At 39.9% G+C, this 27,352-nt stretch overlaps 1 protein-coding gene across 4 annotated transcripts in view; it reads right to left on the bottom strand.

The window, feature by feature from the left end:
- The window catches only part of mri (BTB/POZ domain-containing protein mrityu), a 550,707-nt gene that overhangs the window by 193,362 nt on the left and 329,993 nt on the right, over positions 1 to 27,352 (bottom strand). For all 4 annotated transcript variants that reach the window (XM_071664898.1, XM_071664899.1, XM_071664897.1 and 1 more), the window contains 4 exons: positions 26,501 to 26,698; positions 19,383 to 19,532; positions 18,975 to 19,072; positions 5,998 to 6,237 (listed from right to left, as the gene is read on the bottom strand). In XM_071664898.1, coding sequence (XP_071520999.1) covers positions 5,998 to 6,237; positions 18,975 to 19,072; positions 19,383 to 19,532; positions 26,501 to 26,698 — 686 coding nt within the window. The remainder of the gene's footprint in view (positions 1 to 5,997; positions 6,238 to 18,974; positions 19,073 to 19,382; positions 19,533 to 26,500; positions 26,699 to 27,352) is intronic.

Genomic DNA, 27,352 nt, shown 5'->3' with positions numbered 1-27,352 from the left:
GCAGTACTTGGTCCCTCCCACAACCTTTACCTTTGTTGCACCTTCCTCTTTTTCAATTCACTATATCAACGTTTGTGGTCTCTCATATAACATCCCCTCTGTTGAACACCATCTGTCTAGTACCTCTCCTACTATCTTACTTCTCTCTGACTTATAGTTGTCTAAAGGTGTTCTCACTTGTCTCTTTTTCTATCCAAGTATAATCTGCACTCACAATTCTGTTTCAAAGGTGGCATTTGCACTTACTCCAATGCCAACAAATCTGTTGCACACCTCAAGGACCATGAGTCCTCAAACTTTGATGTTATGTGGCTCAAGGTCTGTTTCCTAACTATAACAATTTCCCTCCACTTCACCTACTGCTCTACTAATTCCACAAATCTTATACCTTTCTTTGACTATCTAAACTCCCACTGTAAGACTTTGGCATCCCATACTTAGGAGATTTCAACTTTCATCACAGAGAATGGTTGAATTCCTCCCATACAGATGGTGGAGGAAAGGAAGCCCTCACAATCTCCATTCTCAATGATTTAAATCATCTCCCACCCGACCCATATTCCTGACTGCTGTGACCACTCGCCTATTATTCTGGATCTGTTTTTCCACTTTTAGTCCACCCAGCTGTAACTACGCGATCTTGCTCCCAGTTGGTTCATCTGGTCACATCCTCATAAATGTATCTATCTTAATGGCTTCTCCTCCAGCAGCCCCTTCTAAGCATAAACACTGGTACCTCAACAAAGCTGACCGGAATACATTACGTAACTTCTTTTCTGACTTTCTGTCTTATGAGGTGATGCTTCTGTCTCCGCTAATCACAGCAAAGGTTACTGTATCAGGAGTGGAAGCATTTATCCCTTCTTCCTCCAAGACAACCTATTCTTCCAGTCCATGGTTCAACCATTCCTGTTCTGAGGTCATTAGGGGAAGGGATCAGGCATATCAGGCTTGCAAAACTCTCCTTCCACTGGCTCCCAATCAGCTTTTACCACTGCATGTAACTAGTGCAAATATGTCATCCATCAGACAAAGTGTTACTTTATTCAAAGGAAGTACAATAACTTTTCCTCATCATCAAATGAGAGGTTTCTCTGGTCTTTAGCCATGGGCATCTTTAACAACTTCTGTTGCTCTACCTTTCCTTCACTTTTCCATTCTGACTGTCCTACTACTATCTCTCCCATAGACAAAGCAAATCTCTTGTTCCTCCTCTAATTTCACCTTTGATTACTCTTAACATTCCTTCACCCCCTGATGCTCCTCTTACTAATCCTATTCCCCCCAAAATCTCTTTCCAGACAGTCCCTAAAGCATTTCTCTCTCTGAACACAAGCAAGGATTACAGCCTTGATGGCATCCATTCCCATGTACTGAAAGAGTGTGCCTTTAAACTTCCACCTGTGCTTGCTCAAATGGTCTGCTTCTGTATAAAAACCAAAACTTTTCCTTCTCCTTGGAAACATGCCTTGATACATCCAGTCCCTAACAAGGTTGACCGTTCTGACCTTTCTAACTATCGTCCTATTGCTTTGACATCTACCATTTCTGAAGTCTTTGAATACCTCCTCAATTCCCATATCCTCAAACACCTCAAAACTCTGTCTTCTCTCTGATCACCACATGGCTTTTGTAAGGCAAGATCCACTGGTGATATTCTTTCCTATCTCACTAATGTCTGGTCATCACCCCTGAAAGATTTTGGGGAGTCACATATAGTTACCCTTGACATATCCAAAGCTTCTGACAGGACACGGCACTGGGGTGTCACGTCTAAGCTCCCTCTTTTGATTTCCCTCCTTCACTCAGCTCCTTCATCTCTAGCTTCCTCTTTTGGCGATCAATTTGTGATTGTTGATGGATTAGCCTCCCTCTATCTCCAAAAGCAGCAGTCTTAAGGTTCTGTCCTGTTCCCCTATGCTTTTTCTCCTTTTTTTTAATGATTACCTCTCTTCCAAAAATGATTATATGGACTCATATGCTGATGACTTAACACTACATTCATCCACATCCTTCAATTCTGCTCTTCTCTCACTTGATCTGCATTTTGTCTTGACACAGTTTCCTCAACAAACTCATACCTGGACTGGATATGTCAGTGGGATACACAAAATGTTGTTAAGTTTAATGTCTCCAAAACCCAGTTGCTACTCATCTCTATTGAAAACTCTTTACAACTCTCGTCTCTTCTTTCATGGTTCTGTAATTTCACCTCTTGATTCGATGAACATACTTGTATCACCGTAACATACACTTTCTTGGAAACCTCACATTTTGGAAACAGCTAATTCTCCCTCTAAGATACTGGGTGTCCTGTTTAATGATGAAACTTCTTTTCTTCTCAACAGTTGCTCCATTCATACAAAGGATTGATACGTCCTTGTATGGAGTACTGCCCTCCCATCTGATGTGGTTCTAGCTCTGCATTCTTACTTGACAAAGCTGAGTTGAAAGCAGTCTGACTTTTAAAATATCCAAGGCTAACTTCCAAACTTGACCCTTTTGCCCTACACTGCAATGCTGGTTCACTTTCCCTCTTTTATAGGTATTACTTTGGTGTTTGCTCCCAGGAGCTGGTTGCTTGCATACCTCCACCACTAGCAATACCACACAATACTTGGCAAGCTCCTGCATCACATAATTACTGTATGGCCACTGGCAATTCTATGGTGGACAGTTTTGATAACCGTTTCTTTCCCTTCACCTGTAAGCTTTGGAACTCTCTAGCTTCTCATGTCTTTTCCAAAAACTATGACCTGGCTCATTTTAAGACATTTTTCACTCCCCCAAAAGTTCATAAATAATTTCTCGTCTCTTCTTTTTCCCTTTCATAATCTCTCCATTTCAATTAAGGCCCAGCCTTGATGCGGACTTTTGTCCAAGAATGGGGCCTCCGTTAAAAAAAAATGCTTGGTCCCAAACATTCCAATCTAAAGACATTTTGCTGTATACAATGAAAATAAATAATAGCTGATATTTTGATCCATCTGCAATTCAAAACAATGGCTGCTCCTACCAGCAACATTACTTGTAGAGGAAGCCGAGTTAAACGTTCAAAATATTACACTGAGTGCAACTTTAGGTGACACTTTCTAGGAAAAGTGTGTCTTTTACACCAGGAAATACGGTATTTGTTTTTTGGATTTATTGGTGTAATAAAAAAAAATTTCCTTTGTCTATCATGATCCAGGTTAGCTTGGCTATTCTTTGAGGCACCTAACAAGCTATTCAAGGCCTATACTGTGTCACTAATCAAACTGACTTCCTAGAAATCTTGTCACAACTTCATAAGCTTTCCAGAATTGAACTAATGTGTCCATCTGATCCTTCTGTAGGGTGCTGCTGGGCTCAGCCCACAAAAGGTGACACCACTAGTGAAAAACTACCTTTAAAGAGGCTGTATAACTGGGAGTGCAGTCTCATCAAAGAACTTATCACTCTACAGGAGTCTACATTTCCTTGCAACTGGATGGGGCACAGCCTTGGACTGTATGAGCTTTTAGAATGGTCCTTGGTAACACTGAGGCTTTTTCACTGAAGCTGGTCCTGGGGTACTTATAAATAAATAAATAAATCCTCCAGCAGTATGTCAGTACAGAAAGTTTTATCAAATATCAACGTGTTACAATCACATCCCATACTATTGTTCTGGAGTAAGTCTACATGGTTATTTGATTTTCCGTAGTTGTAGTTCTGTACAATATTACTGTCCTACAACATCACTTGGAAAAGATATATGATGTGCACATTAGATGTAAGCAAATAATAGCTCTGTACACATTTTGAAACCCAAAGAATAACAGTACTTTGAAATTACTTGCTATGAAGCCACCTAATTCAACATGGGTGCTCTATCTGTTCCTAGCAGAAGTGGCTAATTCATATTAGTCTCTTGGAATATAAGTGTTTTTCTTAATCAAAACAGGTACATCAGACTTTGTCCAAATATTACTCTCAATATCACTGCCTCACTATAGCTGTGTTAGTTGCCACCTTTGTTCTTCCTAAACTTAAGTAAACTTTGGTTATAACTTAAGGGAATCCTGCTGATGATATGTGATTACCTAAAATATGCCAATTTTGTCAATATTATCATTTCTGGTATCAGGAAATTCTGAGTCAGTAATTCAAGTCTTTCTGAACTATGCTAACTCTAGGAACATTATGACAGTTATCTGGAAGTTTGGTAACCAATCAACAGGTAAAAATGGAGTTCCTTGCACAGGTTGGCATCACTAAAATGATCAGCAATCATTGCAAGACTTCATAACATCTAAGCTTTGACTGTTCATAATAAAATTCCCTCATAACTATCTGATGCTTTCCATTTCATTCTAATATTTCCCTACACAATTTTTTTCTCATTTTCTTCCCTGATCCACAGTGACTCTGGATTATAAGATAATGCTGAAAGGTGGGAGATATAGAGTGTTACAGATTTCAATATCTGGTGTGTCCATTTAAAACAGAAAATAGTAGAATAAAGCCTGACATATCAAAACTATTTAAAAGATAAGCAAATAGCTTAATCTCTTGATGAAAATCACAAGAAATAAGGGTAGGAGGCTGCAGGCATGAAGTCTGTTATGAAAAGTTCTGCCCCTTTGCTGTATGGAAAAAACATGTTAATGAAACAATATGAGTGGGAAATATGGAATAAAGATGAAAGGCTCATAGAATCATGTACGGAGCTCAGAGTTAGCATCGGCAAGAGGAAAGAATGAAGAGGCAGCGTATGAGTTTGATGAAAGGATGAAAGGGATGAGATTATGAGTTGAGGAGAAATGAGAAAGTATGAGGGTGAATGGGGTGTCAGCATGCAAGTGTGTATGAGGTCATGAAAAGTTAAATATGCATAAAGATTTTGCTTGATCCACCTTAAGGGATGGAGGGAGATGGCATACAGCACACATACATATAGACAGTAAAAGAGTTGATTTCCATGCATTTTCTAGAGCTTGACGAGCATTTTACAAAATCTTGTACAGTACTTAAAAATGATTCTAGCACTAAGGCATTATATAATCCAAATATGATGGAAAAATTCATTTCATGCAGAAGAATTGATAAAGATGAAGAGGTAAATCTAAGGTGAATTACTATACTGAAATGTATAAAGTAAGTGATGGTCTATCTATGAAAGGGGATCTAGTATGAAAGATTGTGAACTGTAGTGCTGAAGCTTTTGGTAAAATGATCTATTTGGTTCATTGTGCTACAGATATGGGGACTAGCAAATGATGCAAATTTATACCCATTTTTGCTACTGAGAAAGTATCTGTAAAAGAACAAATCATTTGAAAATGGAAGAAAAGATGTTGGAATGATGGTATAACTCACTCTAATGTGCACCACTGAGACTTAGGTACGAGAACAAAATGAAGTAAAGAAAAGAGCAAAATGATATAAATGACCATGAACGTTCTACTTGTGGCTAAAATTATGGTGTACGTAAGATATGGGAACTGTGAGGAAAGTCATGATACCAAGAAGAAAGCTGTTTGGGTGGTTGTATCTTAAATAAAGAATGGATAAAGAGAATAAAATTAATAGAATATATATCTACATGAAATGACTTGAAGTGAATGGGATAAGATAAACATTAAGAGAATGGACAGAATTAGGGAACATGTAAAGAACAGCACAAATATGCATGAATTTGCTTACTTGGCAAGTACTGTTTACTGAGACTGGGAGACGAATATACATAACGGTGCTTGCTGATTATCAACGGTAAAAATATATCAAAGAAAGTGAGTGTATCAAAATGAAAGGAATGAAATAATCTTGACTATATTCTTGAAAACTTCAAGAATCAAAAAACTACATCTTCAGTTCATGTTAATAACAATCATCATGGATAAATCATTCATAATGAATTTTAAAAACAAGATAAATTAAAAAAAATTCTTTTAAAAAATTTCATGAGATACCTTCAAGTCTGAAGGCTACAAACAATACTACTTTTAGAATCACAAGCAAAATATTATACCTTACCTCTGGGTATGATTCATTAGATGGCTGAGGAGGATTCTGTAGACCTCCCACTGCTCCTCCAATTGCTCCCTCCTCCTGGTGGCCTTCACCCCCACCTACTGCACCCTCCAAGGGCAGTGCTGGTTCAGGGGGTGCTTCCTGACCCATGGCTACAGGTGGGGGGTCTAAAGTCACCACACGGTCAAGTGCAGGGTCAGCTGTTGCTTCAGCCAGGTCTGTTACTGACTTGCTCTTGACACACTGAAAAAATATGTAAGTTAGTAACATCATTCTGATGTTCATTCTTTAAAACAATTCACTAATTCGCTTTAGGTGACTCAGGTTCAAATCTTACAAATAAAGTTTTTAACTTTTTTTCTAATTAAGAGTATTGCAAAGCAGTAGTGCAATGTACTTTCAGTTTAAAAGAAACAGGTTTCACCCTTTAACTAAGCAGAGCTAAAAGGCATCTTCTACCAAGCTTATGAAGGACTGCCCAATCAAAGAACCCAAACTAAGCTAACACTTCTCATCTGGGAGGGTGCCATTCCAAAAACATCAAGAAGTGACAAAAAGAATATCAGATCAAGCCAGTTTTTTGCAAATTCTCAGCTTCATTAAAAAACACTGTAGTAACAAACCTTTGTCTTAAACTGATGAAAGTAGGCTACACATAAAATGTGAATAAATTCTCAGTACTTTGGGGGCAAGTTGATAATTTCCAAAGCAAAGAATGACAATCACAAGCTAAAATGTAATACATCACTATGACGTTGTGAGGTAAGTTTTACTGTGTAGTCTTTTAAGTCTTACATATGGTCCCTATGGACAAAGTTGAAAATGTAAATAATTCTCTAGCAGTGAGATACTTTCTGTCCCTCATCACAGATAAGAACATTCTGTCAAGGATGGACATCACACCTGGGTTAAATGTGATGTTTAGAGAAAGTAAAGAAACCTGTGTATAAACAGAATTACAGCTGGTGGTGGCACTGTAGTTGGTGGTAAAGGTAATGAAAGTAAATGAAGACCTATTTCATGATCCAAAGTATCTACATCCATGTACACATGCACTGCATGTCCACATCTTGTTAGTTTGCCTATATAAAGCATAGGAAGAACTATTCTACTACCCTTGTCATAAATGTCCACATCTTAATTAACTTTTAGCTCTGAATTCAGTCATGTCACTATTTGATGTAAGAATGTTAGACAGGAGCTTTAGGTAGAAACATCAGGTAGATGAAGTAGGTTGGAGTATTAAGTAGAAGTAGCAGGTTATAACATTAGGTAGGAATATTATATGTTAATTGAAAAGTGCGTGAGAGAGACTTTTGGATGTTAATGTGCTGAGAAGTGCAACAGGAGGGTTGCCTGATCATTAACTTGAAGAGGCGAAGGTGAAGATTTGTAGAGGTTTTCAGAAAAGAAGAGAAAATGTTGCGGTGAAGACAGTGGTGAGAGTGAGCGAGCTTGGGAAGGAGACTTGTGTGAGGAGGTACCAGGAGAGACTGAGTACAGAATGGAAAACAGTGAGAGCAAAGGATGTAAGGGGAGTGGGGGAGGAATGGAACGTATTTAGGGAAGCAGTGATGGCTTGTGTAAAAGATGCTTGTGGCATGAAAGTGTAGGAGGTGGGCAGATTAGAAAGGGTAGTAAGTGGGGGATGAAGAAGTAAGATTATAAGTAAAAGAGAAGAGAGGGGCATTTGGACAATTTTTGCAAGGAAATAGTGCAAACGACTGGGAGGTGTATAGAAGAAACAGGCAAGAAGTCTAGAGAAAGGTGCTAGAGGTGAAAAAGAGGCAAATGAGAGTTGGGGTTAGAGAGTATCATTAAATTTTAGTGAGAATAAAAAGATGTTTTGGAAGGCGGTAAATAAAGAGCATAAGACAAGAGAACAAATGGGAACATCGGTGAAGGGGGCTAATGGGGAGGTAATAACAAGTAGGAGTGATGTGAGGAGAATGAGTGAGTATTTGAAGGTCTGTTGAAGGTGGGATGATAGAGTGGCAGATATATGGTGTTTTGGTCAAAGTGGTGTGCGAAGTGAGAGGGGTCAGAGAGAATGGTGTGGTAAATAGAGAAGAGGTAGTGAAAGCTTTGCAGAAGATGAAAGCCGGCAAGGAGGCGGGTTTGGAGGGCAATGCAGTGGAATTTGTTAAAAAAGTGGGTGACTGTGTTGTTGACTGGTTGGTGAGGATATTCAATGTATGTATGGCTCATGGTGACGTGCCTGAGGATTGGCGGAATGCATGCATAGTGCCATTATACAAAGGCAAAGGGGATAAAGATGAGTGTTCAAATTACAGAGGTATAAGTTTGTTGAGTATTCCTGGGAAATTATATGGGAGGGTACTGAATGAGAGGGTGAAGGCATGTACAGAGCATCAGATTGGGAAAGAGCAGTGTGCTTTCAGAAGTGGTAGAGAATGTGTGGATCAGGTCTTTGCTTTGAAGAATGTATGAGAAAAATTCTTAGAAAAACATATGGATTTGTATGTAGCATTTATGGATCTGGAGAAGGCATTTGATAGAGTTGATAGATATGCTCTGTGGAAGGAATTAAGAGAATACGGTGTGGGAGGTAAGTTGCTAGAAGCAGTGAAAATTTTTTATCGAGGATGTAAGTCATGTGCACAAGTAGGAAGAGAGGAAAGTGATTGGTTCCCAGTGAATGTCGCTTTGTGGCAGGGGTGCGTGATATCTCCATGGTTGTTTAATTTGCTTATGGGTGGGTTGGTTAGGGAGGTGAATGCAAGAGTTTTGGAGAGAGGGGCAAGTATGCAGCCTGCTGTGGATGAGAGGGCTTGGGAAGTGAGTCAGTTGTTGTTCACTGATGATACAGCGCTGGTGGCTGATTTGGGTGAGAAACTGCAGAAACTGGTGACTGAGTTTGGTAAAGGGTGTGAAAGAAGAAAGCTGAGAGTAAATGTGAATAAGAGCAAGGTTATTAGGTACAGTAGGATTGAGGGACAAGTCAATTGGGAGGTAAGTTTGAATGGAGAAAAACTGGAGGAAGTGAAGTGTTTTAGATATCTGGGAGTGGATTTGGCAGCAGATGGAACCATGGAAGTGGAAGTGAGTCAAAGGGTGGGGGAGGGGGCGAAGGTTCTGGAAGTGTTGAAGAATGTATGGAAAGCAAGAACATTATCTTGGAAAGCAAAAATGGGTATGTTTGAAGGAATAGTGGTTCCAACAATGTTAAATGTTTGCGAGGCATGGGCTATAGATAGGGTTGTTTGGAGGAGGGATGTGTTGGAAATGAGATGTTTGAGGACAATATGTGGCATGAGTTGGTTTGATTAAGTAATGAGAGGGTAAGAGAGATGTGTGGTAATAAAAAGAGTGTGGTTGAGAGAGCAGAAGTGGGTGTGTTGAAATGGTTTGGTCACATGGAGAGAATGAGTGAGGAAAGATTGACAAAGAGAATATATGTGTCAGGGGTGGAGGGAATGAGGAGAAGTGGGAGACCAAATTGGAGGTGGAAGGATGGAGTGAAAAAGATTTTGGGTAATTGGGGCCTGAACATGCAGGAGGGTGAAAGGCATGCAAGGAATAGAGTGAATTGGAACGATGTGGTATACCGGGGTCGAGGTGCTGTCAATGGATTGAACTAGGGCATGTGAAGCATCTGGGGTAAACCATTTAAACTTTTGTGAGGCCTGGATGTGGAAAGGGAGGTGTGGTTTCGGTGCATCATACATGACAGCTAGAGACTGAATGTGAACGAATGTGGACTTTGTTGTCTTTTCCTCGTGCTACCTTGCACGTGAGCTGGGGGAGGGGAGTGTCATTTCATGTGTGGCGGGGTGGCAACGGGAATGAATAAAGGCAGCAATACTCCTGAAACAGGAGTTGTGGGAGTATGTGATAGAGTGTAAGAAAGTAAATTCTCGATTGATATGGGTAAAACTGAAAGTTGATGGAGAGAGGTGGGTGATTATTGGTGCATATGCACCTGGGCATGAGAAGAAAGATCAAGAGAGGCAAGTGTTTTGGGAGCAGCTGAATGAGTGTGTTAGTGGTTTTGATGCACGAGACCAGGTTATAGTGATGGGTGATTTGAATGCAAAGGTGAGTAATGTGGCAGTTGAGGGAATAATTGGTATACATGGGGTGTTCAGTGTTGTAAATGGAAATGGTGAAGAGCTTGTAGATTTATGTGCTGAAAAAGGACTGATGATTGGGAATACCTGGTTTAAAAAGCGAGATATACATAAGTATACTTATGTAAGTAGGAGAGATGGCCAGAGAGCGTTATTGGATTACGTGTTAATTGACAGGCGTGCGAAAGAGAGACTTTTGGATGTTAATGTGCTGAGAGGTGCAACTGGAGGGATGTCTGATCATTATCTTGTGGAGGCTAATGTGAAGATCTGTATGGGTTTTCAGAAAAGAAGAGTGAATGTTGGGGTGAAGAGGGTGGTGAGAGTAAGTGAGCTTGAGAAGGAGACCTGTGTGAGGAAGTACCAGGAGAGACTGAGTACAGAATGAAAAAAGGTGAGAACAATGGAAGCAAGGGGAGTGGGGGAGGAATGGGATGTATTTAGGGAATCAGTGATGGATTGCGCAAAAGATGCTTGTGGCATGAGAAGAGTGGGAGGTGGGTTGATTAGAAAGGGTAGTGAGTGGTGGGATGAAGAAGTAAGAGTATTAGTGAAAGAGAAGAGAGAGGCATTTGGACGATTTTTGCAGGGAAAAAATGCAATTGAGTGGGAGATGTATAAAAGAAAGAGACAGGAGGTCAAGAGAAAGGTGCAAGAGGTGAAAAAGAGGGCAAATGAGAGTTGGGGTGAGAGAGTATCATTAAATTTTAGGGAGAATAAAAAGATGTTCTGGAAGGAGGTAAATAAAGTGCGTAAGACAAGGGAGCAAATGGGAACTTCAGTGAAGGGCGCAAATGGGGAGGTGATAACAAGTAGTGGTGATGTGAGAAGGAGATGGAGTGAGTATTTTGAAGGTTTGTTGAATGTGTTTGATGATAGAGTGGCAGATATAGGGTGTTTTGGTCGAGGTGGTGTGCAAAGTGAGAGGGTTAGGGAAAATGATTTGGTAAACAGAGGAGAGGTAGTGAAAGCTTTGCGGAAGATGAAAGCCGGCAAGGCAGCAGGTTTGGATGGTACTGCAGTGGAATTTATTAAAAAAGGGGGTGACTGTATTGTTGACTGGTTGGTAAGGTTATTTAATGTATGTATGACTCATGGTGAGGTGCCTGAGGATTGGCGGAATGCGTGCATAGTGCCATTATACAAAGGCAAAGGGGATAAGAGTGAGTGCTCAAATTACAGAGGTATAAGTTTGTTGAGTATTCCTGGTAAATTATATGGGAGGGTATTGATTGAGAGGGTGAAAGCATGTACAGAGCACCAGATTGGGGAAGAGCAGTGTGGTTTCAGAAGTGGTAGAGGATGTGTGGATCAGGTGTTTGCTTTGAAGAATGTATGTGAGAAATACTTAGAAAAGCATATGGATTTGTATGTAGCATTTATGGATCTGGAGAAGGCATATGATAGAGTTGATAGAGATGCTCTGTGGAAGGTATTAAGAATATATGGTGTGGGAGGAAAGTTGTTAGAAGCAGTGAAAAGTTTTTATCGAGGATGTAAGGCATGTGTACGTGTAGGAAGAGAGGAAAGTGATTGGTTCTCAGTGAATGTAGGTTTGCGGCAGGGGTGTGTGATGTCTCCATGGTTGTTTAATTTGTTTATGGATGGGGTTGTTAGGGAGGTAAATGCAAGAGTTTTGGAAAGAGGGGCAAGTATGAAGTCTGTTGGGGATGAGAGAGCTTGGGAAGTGAGTCAGTTGTTGTTCGCTGATGATACAGCGCTGGTGGCTGATTCATGTGAGAAACTGCAGAAGCTGGTGCCTGAGTTTGGTAAAGTGTGTAGAAGAAGAAAGTTAAGAGTAAATGTGAATAAGAGCAAGGTTATTAGGTACAGTAGGGTTGAAGGTCAAGTCAATTGGGAGGTGAGTTTGAATGGAGAAAAACTGGAGGAAGTGAAGTGTTTTAGATATCTGGGAGTGGATCTGGCAGCGGATGGAACCATGGAAGCGGAAGTGGATCATAGGGTGGGGGAGGGGGCGAAAATTCTGGGGGCCTTGAAGAATGTGTGGAAGTCGAGAACATTATCTCGGAAAGCAAAAATGGGTATGTTTGAAGGAATAGTGGTTCCAACAATGTTGTATGGTTGCGAGGCGTGGGCTATGGATAGAGTTGTGCGCAGGAGGATGGATGTGCTGGAAATGAGATGTTTGAGGACAATGTGTGGTGTGAGGTGGTTTGATCGAGTGAGTAACGTAAGGGTAAGAGAGATGTGTGGAAATAAAAAGAGCGTGGTTGTGAGAGCAGAAGAGGGTGTTTTGAAGTGGTTTGGGCACATGGAGAGAATGAGTGAGGAAAGATTGACCAAGAGGATATATGTGTCGGAGGTGGAGGGAACGAGGAGAAGAGGGAGACCAAATTGGAGGTGGAAAGATGGAGTGAAAAAGATTTTGTGTGATCGGGGCCTGAACATGCAGGAGGGTGAAAGGAGGGCAAGGAATAGAGTGAATTGGAGCGATGTGGTATACCGGGGTTGACGTGCTGTCAGTGGATTGAATCAGGGCATGTGAAGCGTCTGGGGTAAACCATGGAAAGCTGTGTAGGTATGTATATTTGCGTGTGTGGACGTATGTATATACATGTGTATGGGGGGGGGGTTGGGCCATTTCTTTCGTCTGTTTCCTTGCGCTACCTCGCAAACGCGGGAGACAGCGACAAAGTATAAAAAAAAAAAAAAAAAAAAAAAAAAGTATGAATTATGTACATGTGTATATATGTATATGTCTGTGTGTGTACATATAAGTATACATTGAAATGTATAGGTATGTAGAAGTGCATGTGAGGATGTGTATGTATATGCATGTGTATGTGGGTGGATTGGGCCATTCTTTTGTCTGTTTCCTTGTGCTACCTTGCTAACGTGGGAGACAGTGACAAAATATAAAAAATAAATAAATAGGAATATTAGGCTGACACAAGTAAAAGCAGTTTGTAGAAAAATCAGGTGGAAGCCTCTGAAAACACTGCACTACTGGCATTGGCCTGTCAAGGGTACGACACTAAAGGCTATTGAGTGACACTGGAGTTCAAAAGTTATGGACGCCCTTTTGCTGTGGCCATCCCCTTGAGGGAGTTCCCAAAGGGAACAGGCATTAGAGATGCAGACAGACAGAATAGACTGATGGATGTATAGCCATTCAACTTCATATGCAGATACACATTGATGAGTACTTCAGCATCCATCAAATGGAGGCTGCCCTAACTTAACATTTCAAACACTAAGACAAACTTCATAAATGGAGATTGCCTATGGAATGGCAACGACTGACTGGACATCTGTGACGGGGCCAATTACTGGTTCCTGGAGGGTACATTCGGTTATATTTTGTATTTCTGTACGAGTGTCTAATTCAAGCTTTCCTGGCATGGTCAGGGTTACAAGTCCTCCTTCTTATTCCTGTTTCTAATGTAGAATATATCAAGCATAGATATGACCATAAAGTAATTAATTTATTGAAAACACTAACAGCTTTAATAATACTGAGAACGAGAAGTAATATACAACCATTCTATGACTTTACAACTCTCTATAAACAATGTTTTTACATTTTTTCTTACATCTCATCAAGCGTATATGAAACTTAAAATACTAAAATACCTTTGGCTTCAATTTCTTCCCATATACATCATTGGGCTCCGGAACTGTGACATAACCTCCAAAACTTAAAGCACTATGTGCTGCAGATTTCTTTTTTTTCATTTTATACTTAATTGCCGTCTCCCGCATTAGCGTGGTAGCACAAGGAAACAAACGAAAGAATGGCCCAACCCACCCACATACTCATGTATATACATAAATGCCCACACATGCACATATACATACCTATACATTTCAACATATTCATACACAGATATATACATATTCATACTTGATGCCTTCATCCATTCCTGTCGCCACCTGACACACATGAAATAGCATCCCCCCACACCCAACCCTGCGAAGCAGCACGAGGAAAAGACAAAAAAGACAACATTCATTCACACTCAGTCTCCAGCTGTCATGTGTAATGCACCGAAACTACAGCTCCCTTTCCACATCCAGGCCCCACAAAACTCTCCATGGTTTACCCCAGACGCTTCACATGCCCTGGTTCAATCTAATGACAGCACGTCCACCCTAGTATACCACATCATTCCAATTCACTCTATTCCTTGCACGCCTTTCACCCTCCTGTATGTTCAAGCCCTAATCGCTCAAAATATTTTTCATTCCATCCTTCCACCTCCAATTTGGTCTCCTGCTTCTCCTTGTTTCCTCCACCTCTGACACATATATCCTCTTTGTCAATCTTTCCTCACTCATTCTCTCCATGTGACCAAACCATTTCAAAACACCCTCTTCTGCTCTCTCAACCACACTCTCTTTATTTCATTACTCACTTGATCAAACCACCTCACACCACATACTGTCCTCAACATTTCATTTCCAACACATCCACCCTCTTCCGCACAACCCTATCTATAGCCCATGCCTCACAACCACATAACATTGTTGGAACCACTATTCCTTCAAACATACCCATTTTTGCTCTCCTAGATAATATTCTCGTCTTCCACACATTCTTCAATGCTCCCAGAACCTTCGCCCCATCTCCCACCCTGTAACTCACTTCTGCTTCCATGATTCCATCTGCTGCTAAATCCACTCCCAGATACCTAAAACACTTCACTTAAACCAGTTTTTCTCCATTCAAACTTACCTCCCAATTAACTTGTCCCTCAACCCTACTGAACCTAATAACCTTGCTCTTTTTTTTTTTTTTTTTTTTTTATACCTCGTCGCTGTCTCCCGCGTTTGCGAGGTAGCGCAAGGAAACAGACGAAAGAAATGGCCCAACCCCCCCCCCATACACATGTACATACACACGTCCACACACGCAAATATACATACCTACACAGCTTTCCATGGTTTACCCCGGACGCTTCACATGCCCTGATTCAATCCACTGACAGCACGTCAACCCCTGTATACCACATCGCTCCAATTCACTCTATTCCTTGCCCTCCTTTCACCCTCCTGCATGTTCAGGCCCCGATCGCACAAAATCCTTTTCACTCCATCTTTCCACCTCCAATTTGGTCTCCCTCTTCTCCTCGTTCCCTCCACCTCCGACACATATATCCTCTTGGTCAATCTTTCCTCACTCATTCTCTCCATGTGCCCAAACCATTTCAAAACACCCTCTTCTGCTCTCTCAACCACGCTCTTTTTATTTCCACACATCTCTCTTACCCTTACGTTACTTACTCGATCAAACCACCTCACACCACACATTGTCCTCAAACATCTCATTTCCAGCACATCCATCCTCCTGCGAACAACTCTATCCATAGCCCACGCCTCGCAACCATACAACATTGTTGGAACCACTATTCCTTCAAACATACCCATTTTTGCTTTCCGGGATAATGTTCTCGACTTCCACACATTTTTCAAGGCTCCCAAAATTTTCGCCCCCTCCCCCACCCTATGATCCACTTCCGCTTCCATGGTTCCATCCACTGCCAGATCCACTCCCAGATATCTAAAACACTTCACTTCCTCCAGTTTTTCTCCATTCAAACTCACCTCCCAATTGACTTGACCCTCAACCCTACTGTACCTAATAACCTTGCTCTTATTCACATTTAATCTCAGCTTTCTTCTTTCACACACTTTACCAAACTCAATCACCAACTTCTGCAGTTTCTCACCCGAATCAGCCACCAGCGCTGTATCATCAGTGAACAACAACTGACTCACTTCCTAAGCTCTCTCATCTACAACAGACTGCATACTTGTCCATCTCGACAAAACTCTTGCATTCACCTCCCAACTACCCCATCCAAAAACAAATTAAACAACCATGGAGACATCACGCACCCCTGCTGCAAACCGACATTCTCTGGGAACCAATCACTTTCCTCTCTTCCTATTTGTAAACATGTCTTACATCCTTGGTATAAACTTTTCACTACTTCTACCAACTTACCTCCCACACCATATACTCTTAATACCTTCCACAAAGCATCTCTATTAACCTTATCATATGCCTTCTCCAGGTCCATAAATGCTACATACAAATCCATCTGTTTTCCTAAGTATTTCTCACATACATACACTAATACATGCACTACATACATAGATACATGCACTAATTCCTGGGCTAAGGAAACTAACCATGAGGAGCACTTTTTCTATAATTTTTGTTTGTCATTTTATATTCTAAAATACCACAATATTTTTTTTCTACTGCCATTAGCCTTTTCAAGGATTGTTTTTAGTATTTCACGGCACTTTATATAAAAACTCATTTCACACCTAGGAAACATATAAGACATTGATACGTAACTTTCAAAGGGTGCCATCATAGAAATAAACGATGAACGAATACACATTCAGCTTTTAATGGAGGGTAAGAACTGCAAAATGCCACTTTCTTAAGTTATCCTTTCTTGTCTTCTGCACAACTAGCTACACACTAAGATGCTTTTAGCTGGGGACTTATTTTCATGTAGCGCTTCCTAGGTCACCCCACGATTGTCACTTTAATGATGATGCCACAACTGGGTAGCAGGAGACAGCCTCTGGCCTCACTTGACCAAAAAATCCTTAGAAAAATGTGTTTGGTGGCCCATCCTACACACCTGCACCTGCAGTATTAATCCCTGACACTAACACTTGATGTCGGCAATAGCAGGTCAAAATCTGTTGCTGTAAACAGAGATGACATGACCCTTTCTTACAGACTTCACTTCAAGTCTACCACAGACCTGACATCACTGCCTCTTAAATACCTGAGTATCATTACAGTGAGGTAACCGGTGTAACTGGTGCCTAAAGACACACAAGGTCACCTACTAGCACTTTGACATCTACCTGGACGCTGCCTCTGAAAGGCCACATAGTGTTTTCTTTGTTGATAGCAGCCTCCTTGTGGCCTTGACACTTTGCCTGCACACCATAAACCAGGACCTCCAACAGCTCATTGCCCTCTGTTACCTTACCTTGTATATCCAACCTAATAAAGCACTGTTGTTTAACATGTTTCCATGCATCTCTCTCTGTTATACCACTCCAATAAACCCAATCAGAACACCTGCTAAAGTTACAAAAAAGTTTCAAGTAAATTCAAACACTTATGGTGACAATCAATCAACTCATCTCTTGAGGGGGACCATGAAAATGCATCAATTTACTTAAAACTTTTATCGAATTTCAATATCAATCTCAAGTATAAATGGCTCTAATCAACAGCTAGTTCAGCTGAAAACTATCTATTACCATAACTATACTCTCAATCTAATGTGGTGGATTGGGTACACACAACTTCTAAACATCACTTAAACATATACTCAACCCATTCCCAGTGTGTTCAAGTGAAACATGGGCTCCCATTTTTTCTTCTTTGTTGGAGTCTCTAGCGATAGACAAGAGTCCACATTAAGGCTGGAACTTAATTGAAATATAGTGAGAATTATGAAAGAGAAAAAGAAGAGACAAAGGGAAGTATCTACATATTTTGGAGGAAACGAAAAACCTGTCTTTTAAAATATGCCAGGGCACAGTTATTGGGAAAGACATGAAAGGGTAGAAGGTTCCAAAGCTTCAAGGTGTAGGGAAAGAAACAGTTATCAGAACAGCCCACCCTTGAGTTGCCAACGGCCACACACTAATCATGTAACAATCATATGGCAGCCTGCTTAGTATTGTGTGGTGTAGCTAGTGGTGGGGAACACAAATAGCCAGCTCTTGAGAGGAAAAACCCAAGAAATACCTATAGAAGAGGGAAACTGAATGAACATTGTGGCATAGGATAAGCAGATCAAGTTTTAAAGTTATAAAAGTGTCTCTTGTCTTTTCTTTATCAGTGAAGTTGATTCTTTGAGCAAAAGAAACATCTCCTGTCACATCATTTCCATACACAAAATAACTCTGTTGCATCCAATCTCTCATCATTCCTCTATCATCTTCATCTGTAATATCTCTAGGACTTATAAATCATATTACTACATCTATCCATCTCTCCAGCAGTCTACCTCTCCTTATATCTTTTACTGTACTGTTATATGCCTTCTTGACCAACATAACATTTGTCATACATTCTACATAAGCATATCATTCTAAAAAACTTTCATCAATCTGCCATTCTAATGACTTCTTCACACTTCATAACCTTGTCATACCTTAATTGTTCCTTCTAATGGTTGTCCAAATCTTAACCATATTATGGAAGTTATCCATCTCTAATGCTCCTATTTAACCTGTCTTGACTATACCTATATACACTTGCATTTCACATCCACATTTCAGTGTCAGATCAAATACTACTACATGCGAGCTTCTTGCACACTTTAAAAGTGTTATTTTACAATTCATGCTAAGGATTGAAGTAATCATCCTAGTGTCACTTTTAGAATAGTAAGACAGTCATCTGATATTGTGTTTCTCAAGAACTTGATACACTTTTAAGTATCATTAAGTAACATAACAAGCATATAAACACAAAAATCTAAGGAAAATCTCAAGGTTTTTAATGAATTGTCCAAACAGTCGTAAAACTTAAAACAGTGTAACCATCATGATATGAAAAAGTAGATTCTGAAGGATTAAAAGCAATTCTCTACCACAAGCAGAACCCTAGAATCAAGATATCCTTTTGTGGAAGAAATAACTTTGACATCAAGGCTTTCTACTACAATAAAGTTCCAACTTCAGTCCAGGAATGGTGAAAGGCTCTTTCTTTCCTCTCTTGTATCTAATCTAATGAAACTTCACAAGAACCTGTTTTTGTAAAAGACAGAATGATCAATTGTGGAGTGCTTGAGTAGAGAGACCATTTGGCCTCAGTCCCTTAGTTGCTAGTGATTACACAAGTTTCACTGTAGATGAAAAACAGTTATCTTAATGTACCTGAAAATCCACATGTCGACTCTTGGCCTCTTCCTTCTCCCAAGACATACGAATAAATGGTCGCTGCACATAATTGTATATAACCTCTGCACGACCACCTGTAAATAACAGTTTATTAGAATACAGAACATTAACTTAATTACATCTAAGCATAATTTCTGATTTTCTGTAAAATATGCAGGTAACTGAATACTTTCAAAGGGGGTATGATAAACCTTTATTCTAATAATATAAGAGTATTTACAATTAAGTAACAAGAGTTTTTTCTGTTTTCAGAAAATATTATCAAGCAATAACACTGGTACATGAATAAATTATCTGAAGTTTATCAACAATATACAGCAAGAAAAATATTTCTAATCAACTATCACTTATCCTTTGACAAAAGATCATCCATGATATAGTTACCTGGCCTTTTTTTAATCTTTTCCTTATATGTTGGGTACCCTTCAATACCTAAACGAATCTTCTTGAGGCCTCGCTCTTTCAGCACCTGTTTAGCTACATCACGGTTTTCTATGTATTTGAAGAATCGGTACATTGCTGTTGAGCAAACAGCTGCAGGAAAAATCATATGACAACATAAGAAAATATTCAGGACATTAAATTATCATACAGACATAGATGGTGACAAAATATCTCAAGTGGAAAAAAATACAGTGCAGTAAACCAAACTGGTACAAGATTTTCAGCCTCTTTCTACAGTCTCTGGAGATCAATGCTTTAACTGCATACTTCACAATGAATACTTTTCATACACTTGTTAACTTCAAGAAGTGACAAAATAGGATAAACAATTATATTCTCTACTTTGTACCTATCACCTTTTCCTGCTTTAGAGGTAGAATGAGGGACAGATGACAGAGCCTCGGAAGAAAAATCCTTGCTTAGTTCCTATCTTTAGAAAGTGATAATACAGGAAGGAAAGATTTCTCGTCCCTCTTAGTCACCTTCAACAACAAGCAGAAGATACATGGGAAGTATTTTTTCTCCCATATCTCAAGGGATAAAGTGAAAGTATATCTATGTATAATCATTAACATTTTGCTCAGTATCATCCAAGTTTGGAGTGAAAGTATTATGAAAGCATATATATATATATATATATATATATATATATATATATATATATATATATATATATATATATATATAGGCGACTAAAAGGGGAGGGAGCGGGGGGCTGGAAATCCTCCCCTCTCACTTTTTTTTTAATTTTCCAAAAGAGGGAACAGAGAAGGGGCCCAGGTGAGGATATTCCCTCAAGGGCCCAGTCCTCTGTTCTCAACGCTACCATATATATATATATATATATATATATATATATATATATATATATATTCTTTTCTTTCTTTCATACTATTCGCCATTTCCCGCGTCAGCGAGGTAGCGTTAAAAACAGAGGACTGGGCCTCTGAGGAAACATCCTCATCCAGCCCCCTTCTCTGTTCCTTCCTTTAGGAAAAAAAAAAAAAAAAAAAAAAAAAAAAAAAATATATATATATATATATATATATATATATATATATATATATATATATATATATATATATATATATATATATATGATAGAGTTGATAGGGATACTCTGTGGAAGGTTTTAAGAATATATGGTGTGGGAGGCAAGTTGTTAGAAGCAGTGAAAAGTTTTTATCGAGGATGTAAGGCATGTGTACGTGTAGGAAGAGAGGAAAGTGATTGGTTCTCAGTGAATGTAGGTTTGCGGCAGGGGTGTGTGATGTCTCCATGGTTGTTTAATTTGTTTATGGATGGGATTGTTAGGGAGGTGAATGCAAGAGTTTTGGAAAGAGGGGCAAGTATGAAGTCTGTTGGGGATGAGAGAGCTTGGGAAGTGTGTCAGTTGTTGTTCGCTGATGATACAGTGCTGGTGGCTGATTCATGTGAGAAACTGCAGAAGCTGGTGACTGAGTTTGGTAAAGTGTGTGAAAGAAGAAAGTTAAGAGTAAATGTGAATAAGAGCAAGGTTATTAGGTACAGTAGGGTTGAGGGTCAAGTCAATTGGGAGGTAAGTTTGAATGGAGAAAAACTGGAGGAAGTAAAGTGTTTTAGATATCTGGGAGTGGATCTGGCAGCGGATGGAACCATGGAAGCGGAAGTGGATCATAGGGTGGGGGAGGGGGAAAAATCCTGGGAGCCTTGAAGAATGTGTGGAAGTCGAGAACATTATCTTGGAAAGCAAAAATGGGTATGTTTGAAGGAATAGTGGTTCCAACAATGTTGTATGGTTGCGAGGCGTGGGCTATGGATAGAGTTGTGCGCAGGAGGATGGATGTGCTGGAAATGAGATGTTTGAGGACAATGTGTGGTGTGAGGTGGTTTGATCGAGTAAGTAACGTAAGGGTAAGAGAGATGTGTGGAAATAAAAAGAGCGTGGTTGAAAGAGCAGAAGAGGGTGTTTTGAAATGGTTTGGGCACATGGAGAGAATGAGTGAGGAAAGATTGACCAAGAGGATATATGTGTCGGAGGTGGAGGGAACGAGGAGAAGAGGGAGACCAAATTGGAGGTGGAAAGATGGAGTGAAAAAGATTTTGTGTGATCGGGGCCTGAACATGCAGGAGGGTGAAAGGAGGGCAAGGAATAGAGTGAATTGGAGTCATGTGGTATACAGGGGTTGACGTGCTGTCAGTGGATTGAAGCAAGGCATGTGAAGCGTCTGGGGTAAACCATGGAAAGCTGTGTAGGTATGTATATTTGCGTGTCTGGACGTGTGTATGTACATGTGTATGGGGGGGGGGGGGTTGGGCCATTTCTTTCGTCTGTTTCCTTGCGCTACCTCGCAAACGCGGGAGACAGCGACAAAGTATAAAAAAAAAAAAAAAAAAAAAAAAAAAATATATATATATATATATATATATATATATATATATATATATATATATATATATATATATATATTTTTTGCTTTGCGACAAAGCAAAAAAATATATATATATATATATATATATATATATATATATATATATATATATATATATATATATATATATATATACATTTTTTTTTTTTTTTTTTTCATACGATTCGCCATTTCCCGCATTTGCGAGGTAGCGCCAAGAACAGAGGACCGGGCCTCAGAGGGAAAATCCTCACCTGGCCCCCCTCTCTGTTCCTTCTTTTGGGAAAAAAAAAAAAAAAAAAAAAAAAAAAAAAAAAAAAAACGAGAGGGGAGGATTTCCAGCCACCCGCTCCCTCATATATATATATATATATATATATATATATATATATATATATATATATATATATATACATATATATATATATATATATATTTTTTTGCTTTGTCACTGTCTCCCGCGTTTGCGAGGTAGCGCAAGGAAACAGACGAAAGAAATGGCCCAACCCACCCCCATATACATGTATATACATACGTCCACACACGCAAATATACATACCTACACAGCTTTCCATGATTTACCCTAGACGCTTCATATGCCCTGATTCAATCCACTGACAGCACGTCAACCCCGGTATACCACATCGATCCAATTCACTCTATTCCTTGCCCGCCTTTCACCCTCCTCCATGTTCAGGCCCCGATCACACAAAATCTTTTCCACTCCATCTTTCCACCTCCAATTTGGTCTCCCACTTCTCCTCGTTCCCTCCACCTCCGACACATATATCCTCTTGGTCAATCTTTCCTCACTCATTCTCTCCATGTGCCCAAACCATTTCAAAACACCCTCTTCTGCTCTCTCAACCACGCTCTTTTTATTTCCACACATCTCTCTTACCCTTACGTTACTTACTCGATCAAACCACCTCACACCACACATTGTCCTCAAACATCTCATTTCCAGCACATCCATCCTCCTGCGCACAACTCTATCCATAGCCCACGCCTCTCAACCATACAACATTGTTGGAACCACTATTCCTTCAAACATACCCATTTTTGCTTTCCAAGATAATGTTCTTGACTTCCACACATTCTTCAAGGCTCCCAGGATTTTTCCCCCTCCCCCACCCTATGATCCACTTCCGCTTCCATGGTTCCATCCGCTGCCAGATCCACTCTCAGATATCTAAAACACTTTACTTCCTCCAGTTTTTCTCCATTCAAACTTACCTCCCAATTGACTTGACTCTCAACCCTACTGTACCTAATAACCTTGCTCTTATTCACATTTACTCTTAACTTTCTTCTTTCACACACTTTACCAAACTCAGTCACCAGCTTCTGCAGTTTCTCACATGAATCAGCCACCAGCACTGTATCATCAGCGAACAACAACTGACTCACTTCCCAAGCTCTCTCATCCACAACAGACTTCATACTTGCCCCTCTTTCCAAAACTCTTGCATTCACCTCCCTAACAACCAGATCCATAAACAAATTAAACAACCATGGAGACATCACACACCCCTGCCGCAAACCTACATTCATATATATATATATATATATATATATATATATATATATATATATATATATATATATATATATATATATATATGAAAAATGGAAAATATATATGGAATGGAAAAAGGTGAGAACAATGGAAGTAAGGGGAGTGGGGGAGGAATGGGATGTATTTAGGGAATCAGTGATGGAGTGTGCAAAAGATGCTTGTGGCATGAGAAGCGTGGGAGTTGGGTTGATTAGAAAGGGTAGTGAGTGGTGGGATGAGGAAGTAAGATTATTAGTGAAAGAGAAGAGAGGCATTTGGACGATTTTTGCAGGGAAAAAATGCAATTGAGTGGGAGATGTATAAAAGAAAGAGACAGAAGGTCAAGAGAAAGGTGCAAGAGTTGAAAAAGAGGGCAAATGAGAGTTGGGGTGAGAGAGTATCATTAAATTTTAGGGAGAATAAAAAGATGTTCTGAAAGGAGGTAAATAAAGTGCGTAAGACAAGGGAGCAAATGGGAACTCCAGTGAAGGGCGCTAATGGGGTGGTGATAACAAGTAGTGGTGATGTGAGAAGGAGATGGAGTGAGTATTTTGAAGGTTTGTTGAATGTGTTTGATGATAGAGTGGCAGATATAGGGTGTTTTGGTCGAGGTGGTGTGCAAAGTGAGAGGGTTAGGGAAAATGATTTGGTAAACAGAGAAGAGGTAGTAAAAGCTTTGCGGAAGATGAAAGCCAGCAAGGCAGCAGGTTTGGATGGTATTGCAGTGGAATCTCTTAAAAAAGGGGGTGACTGTATTGTTGACTGGTTGGTAAGGTTATTTAATGTATGTATGACTCATGGTGAGGTGCCTGAGGATTGGCAGGATGCATGCATAGTGCCATTGTACAAAGGCAAAGGGGATAAGAGTGAGTGCTCAAATTACAGAGGTATAAGTTTGTTGAGTATTCCTGGTAAATTATATGGGAGGATATTGATTGAGAGGGTGAAGGCATGTACAGAGCATCAGATTGGGGAAGAGCAGTGTGATTTCAGAAGTGGTAGAGGATGTGTGGATCAGGTGTTTGCTTTGAAGAATGTATGTGAGAAATACTTAGAAAAGCAAATGGATTTGTATGTAGCATTTATGGATCTGGAGATGGCATATGATAGAGTTGATAGAGATGCTCTGTGGAAGGTATTAAGAATATATGGTGTGGGAGGCAAGTTGTTAGAAGCAGTGAAAAGTTTTTATCGAGGATGTAAGGCATGTGTACGTGTAGGAAGAGAGGAAAGTGATTGGTTCTCAGTGAATGTAGGTTTGCGGCAGGGGTGTGTGATGTCTCCATGGTTGTTTAATTTGTTTATGGATGGGGTTGTCAGGGAGGTGAATGCAAGAGTTTTGGAAAGAGGGGCCAGTATGAAGTCTGTTGTGGATGAGAGAGCTTGGAAGTGAGTCAGTTGTTGTTCGCTGATGATACAGCACTGGTGGCTGATTCATGTGAGAAACTGCAGAAGCTGGTGACTGAGTTTGGTAAAGTGTGTGAAAGAAGAGAGTTAAGAGTAAATGTGAATAAGAGCAAGGTTATTAGGTACAGTAAGGTTGAGGGTCAAGTCAATTGGGAGGTAAGTTTGAATGGAGAAAAATTGGAGGAAGTAAAGTGTTTTAGATATCTGGGAGTGGATCTGGCAGTGGATGGAACCATGTAAGCGGAAGTGAATCATAGGGTGGGGGAGGGGGCGAAAATCCTGGGAGCCTTGAAAAATGTTTGGAAGTCGAGAACATTATCTCGCAAAGCAAAAATGGGTACGTTTGAAGGAATAGTGGTTCCAACAATGTTGTATGGTTGCGAGGCGTGGGCTATGGATAGAGTTGTGCGCACGAGGGTGGATGTGCTGGAAATGAGATGTTTGAGGACAATGTGTGGTGTGAGGTGGTTTGATCGAGTAAGTAATGTAAGGGTAAGAGAGATGTGTGGAAATAAAAAGAGCGTGGTTGAGAGAGCAGAAGAGGGTGTTTTGAAATGGTTTGGGCACATGGAGAGAATGAGTGAGGAAAGATTGACCAAGAGGATATATGTGTCGGAGGTGGAGGGAACGAGGAGAAGTGGGAGACCAAATTGGAGGTGGAAAGATGGAGTGAAAAAGATTTTGAGTGATCGGGGCCTGAACATGGAGGAGGGTGAAAGGCATGCCAGGAATAGAGTGAATTGGATCGATGTGGTATACCGGGGTTGACGTGCTGTCAGCGGATTGAATCAGGGCATGTGAAGTGTCTGGGGTAATCCATGGAAAGTTGTGTGGGGCCTGGATGTGGAAAGGGAGCTGTGGTTTCGGTGCATTATTACATGACAGCTAGAAACTGAGTGTGAACGAATGGAGCCTTGTTGTCTTTTCCTAGCGCTACCTCGCACACATGAAGGGGGAGGGGGATGGTATTCCATGTATGGCGAGGTGGCGATGGGAATGAATAAAAGCAGACAGTGTGAATTGTGTGCATGGGTATATATGTATGTGTCTGTGGGTGTATATATATATGTGTACATTGAGATGTATAGGTATGTATATTGGCGTGTGTGGACGTGTATGTATATACATGTGTATGGGGGTGGGTTGGGCCATTTCTTTTGTCTGTTTCCTTGCACTACCTCGCAAACACAGGAGACAGCGACAAAGCAAAATAATAATAATAATAATAATAATAATAATAATAATAATATATATATGTGTGTGTGTGTGTGTGTGTGTGTGTGTGTGTGTGTGTGTGTGTGTGTGTGTGTGTGTGTGTGTGTGTGTGTGTGTGTGTGCATATGAGTGGATGGGCCATTCTTCGTCTGTTTCCTGGTGCTACCTTGCTGACACAGGAAACAGCAATTATGTACAATGTAAAATATACATTCAGAAATCAAATTTTTATTGGCTGATCCCAAGATCCATTGAAGTCCAAGATCCTGTACCGAGAGGATCTCATAAATTGCTATATGAAATGTGATCACAAGAAAGGAGTGATGTGAACAAAAATCATAATGTTGACTGAGTAAACTCTTTATTAAAACAGTTCACTATCCAATTGAGAATTTAATTCATTAGAAAAAAAAGAGACGAGAGATGTCCTAATAAATTACCTAAAATCTGAAAGGAACTATGAAGTGCATTCTAGCATTAGTACTAACTTTGACTGTATTCTTCTCCCATTTGTGGAGGATAGTCATCATCCCACTCTACAGTGTCATCATCCAGAAGTATGACAATGTGGCATTCACGGTCTCCACGTTGTGCAGCAAAAACCATGAGAGGTAGGATATGCTCCTCTAGGAAAACTTCAAATTGCTGGCGGGCACCTTCATTACTTAACTCATGCAACAGTCCACCTGTTAATATCAAAAATATTTCTACAGGAGCCAATCATGAAATTAAAGTTTAACTTGGTGTGTAATAATTGGTAACTTCAACAAATTATGGATTCTAAGATTAACAGGATGCATGAATGATAAATTTAAGAACAGAGAAATATACATATTTCTTAAGAAAAAATTGAAGTATTACATCATTTATAGATACTACAGATACTATATCATTTATAGATGTCAATATTTTCAATAAATTCCTTTTTTTTAGAATGAACTTTACACATGAATAGATCTTATCTCCTGTGGTAAATCATATTATGTTCCCACTTCATTGGCTTTATGTGTGTATAAAGACATCAGCAATTTTTCATCAACCATACACCTTCCACAGACATTCCATGTTACAAGACTGATCTATGTGCCTTCCTATTTCTTCACATATCTTAAATCCTCACTCTTAACAATGTCTACCTTTTAAAATTTCACGACAGTAACGTACATGAGACATTAGTCTCTAATGCTATAACCTTTACTTTCCTTAAGGTCACACATTCATATTGTTATGACACGTGGGTGCCCACATGTTCGTATATGAATAAGTATGTGTGTATCTCTGTGTATAGTGTAAGAGCTATTCCATGTCAGGGCGAGGGCCAAGGCCTTCGCTCCATTATT

This window comes from Panulirus ornatus, chromosome 9 (genome assembly GCF_036320965.1).
Source record: "Panulirus ornatus isolate Po-2019 chromosome 9, ASM3632096v1, whole genome shotgun sequence".
Lineage (NCBI taxonomy): Eukaryota > Metazoa > Arthropoda > Malacostraca > Decapoda > Palinuridae > Panulirus > Panulirus ornatus.
The sequence above is the reverse complement of the archived record's forward strand: the minus strand, read 5'-3'. Positions and strand labels throughout refer to the sequence as shown.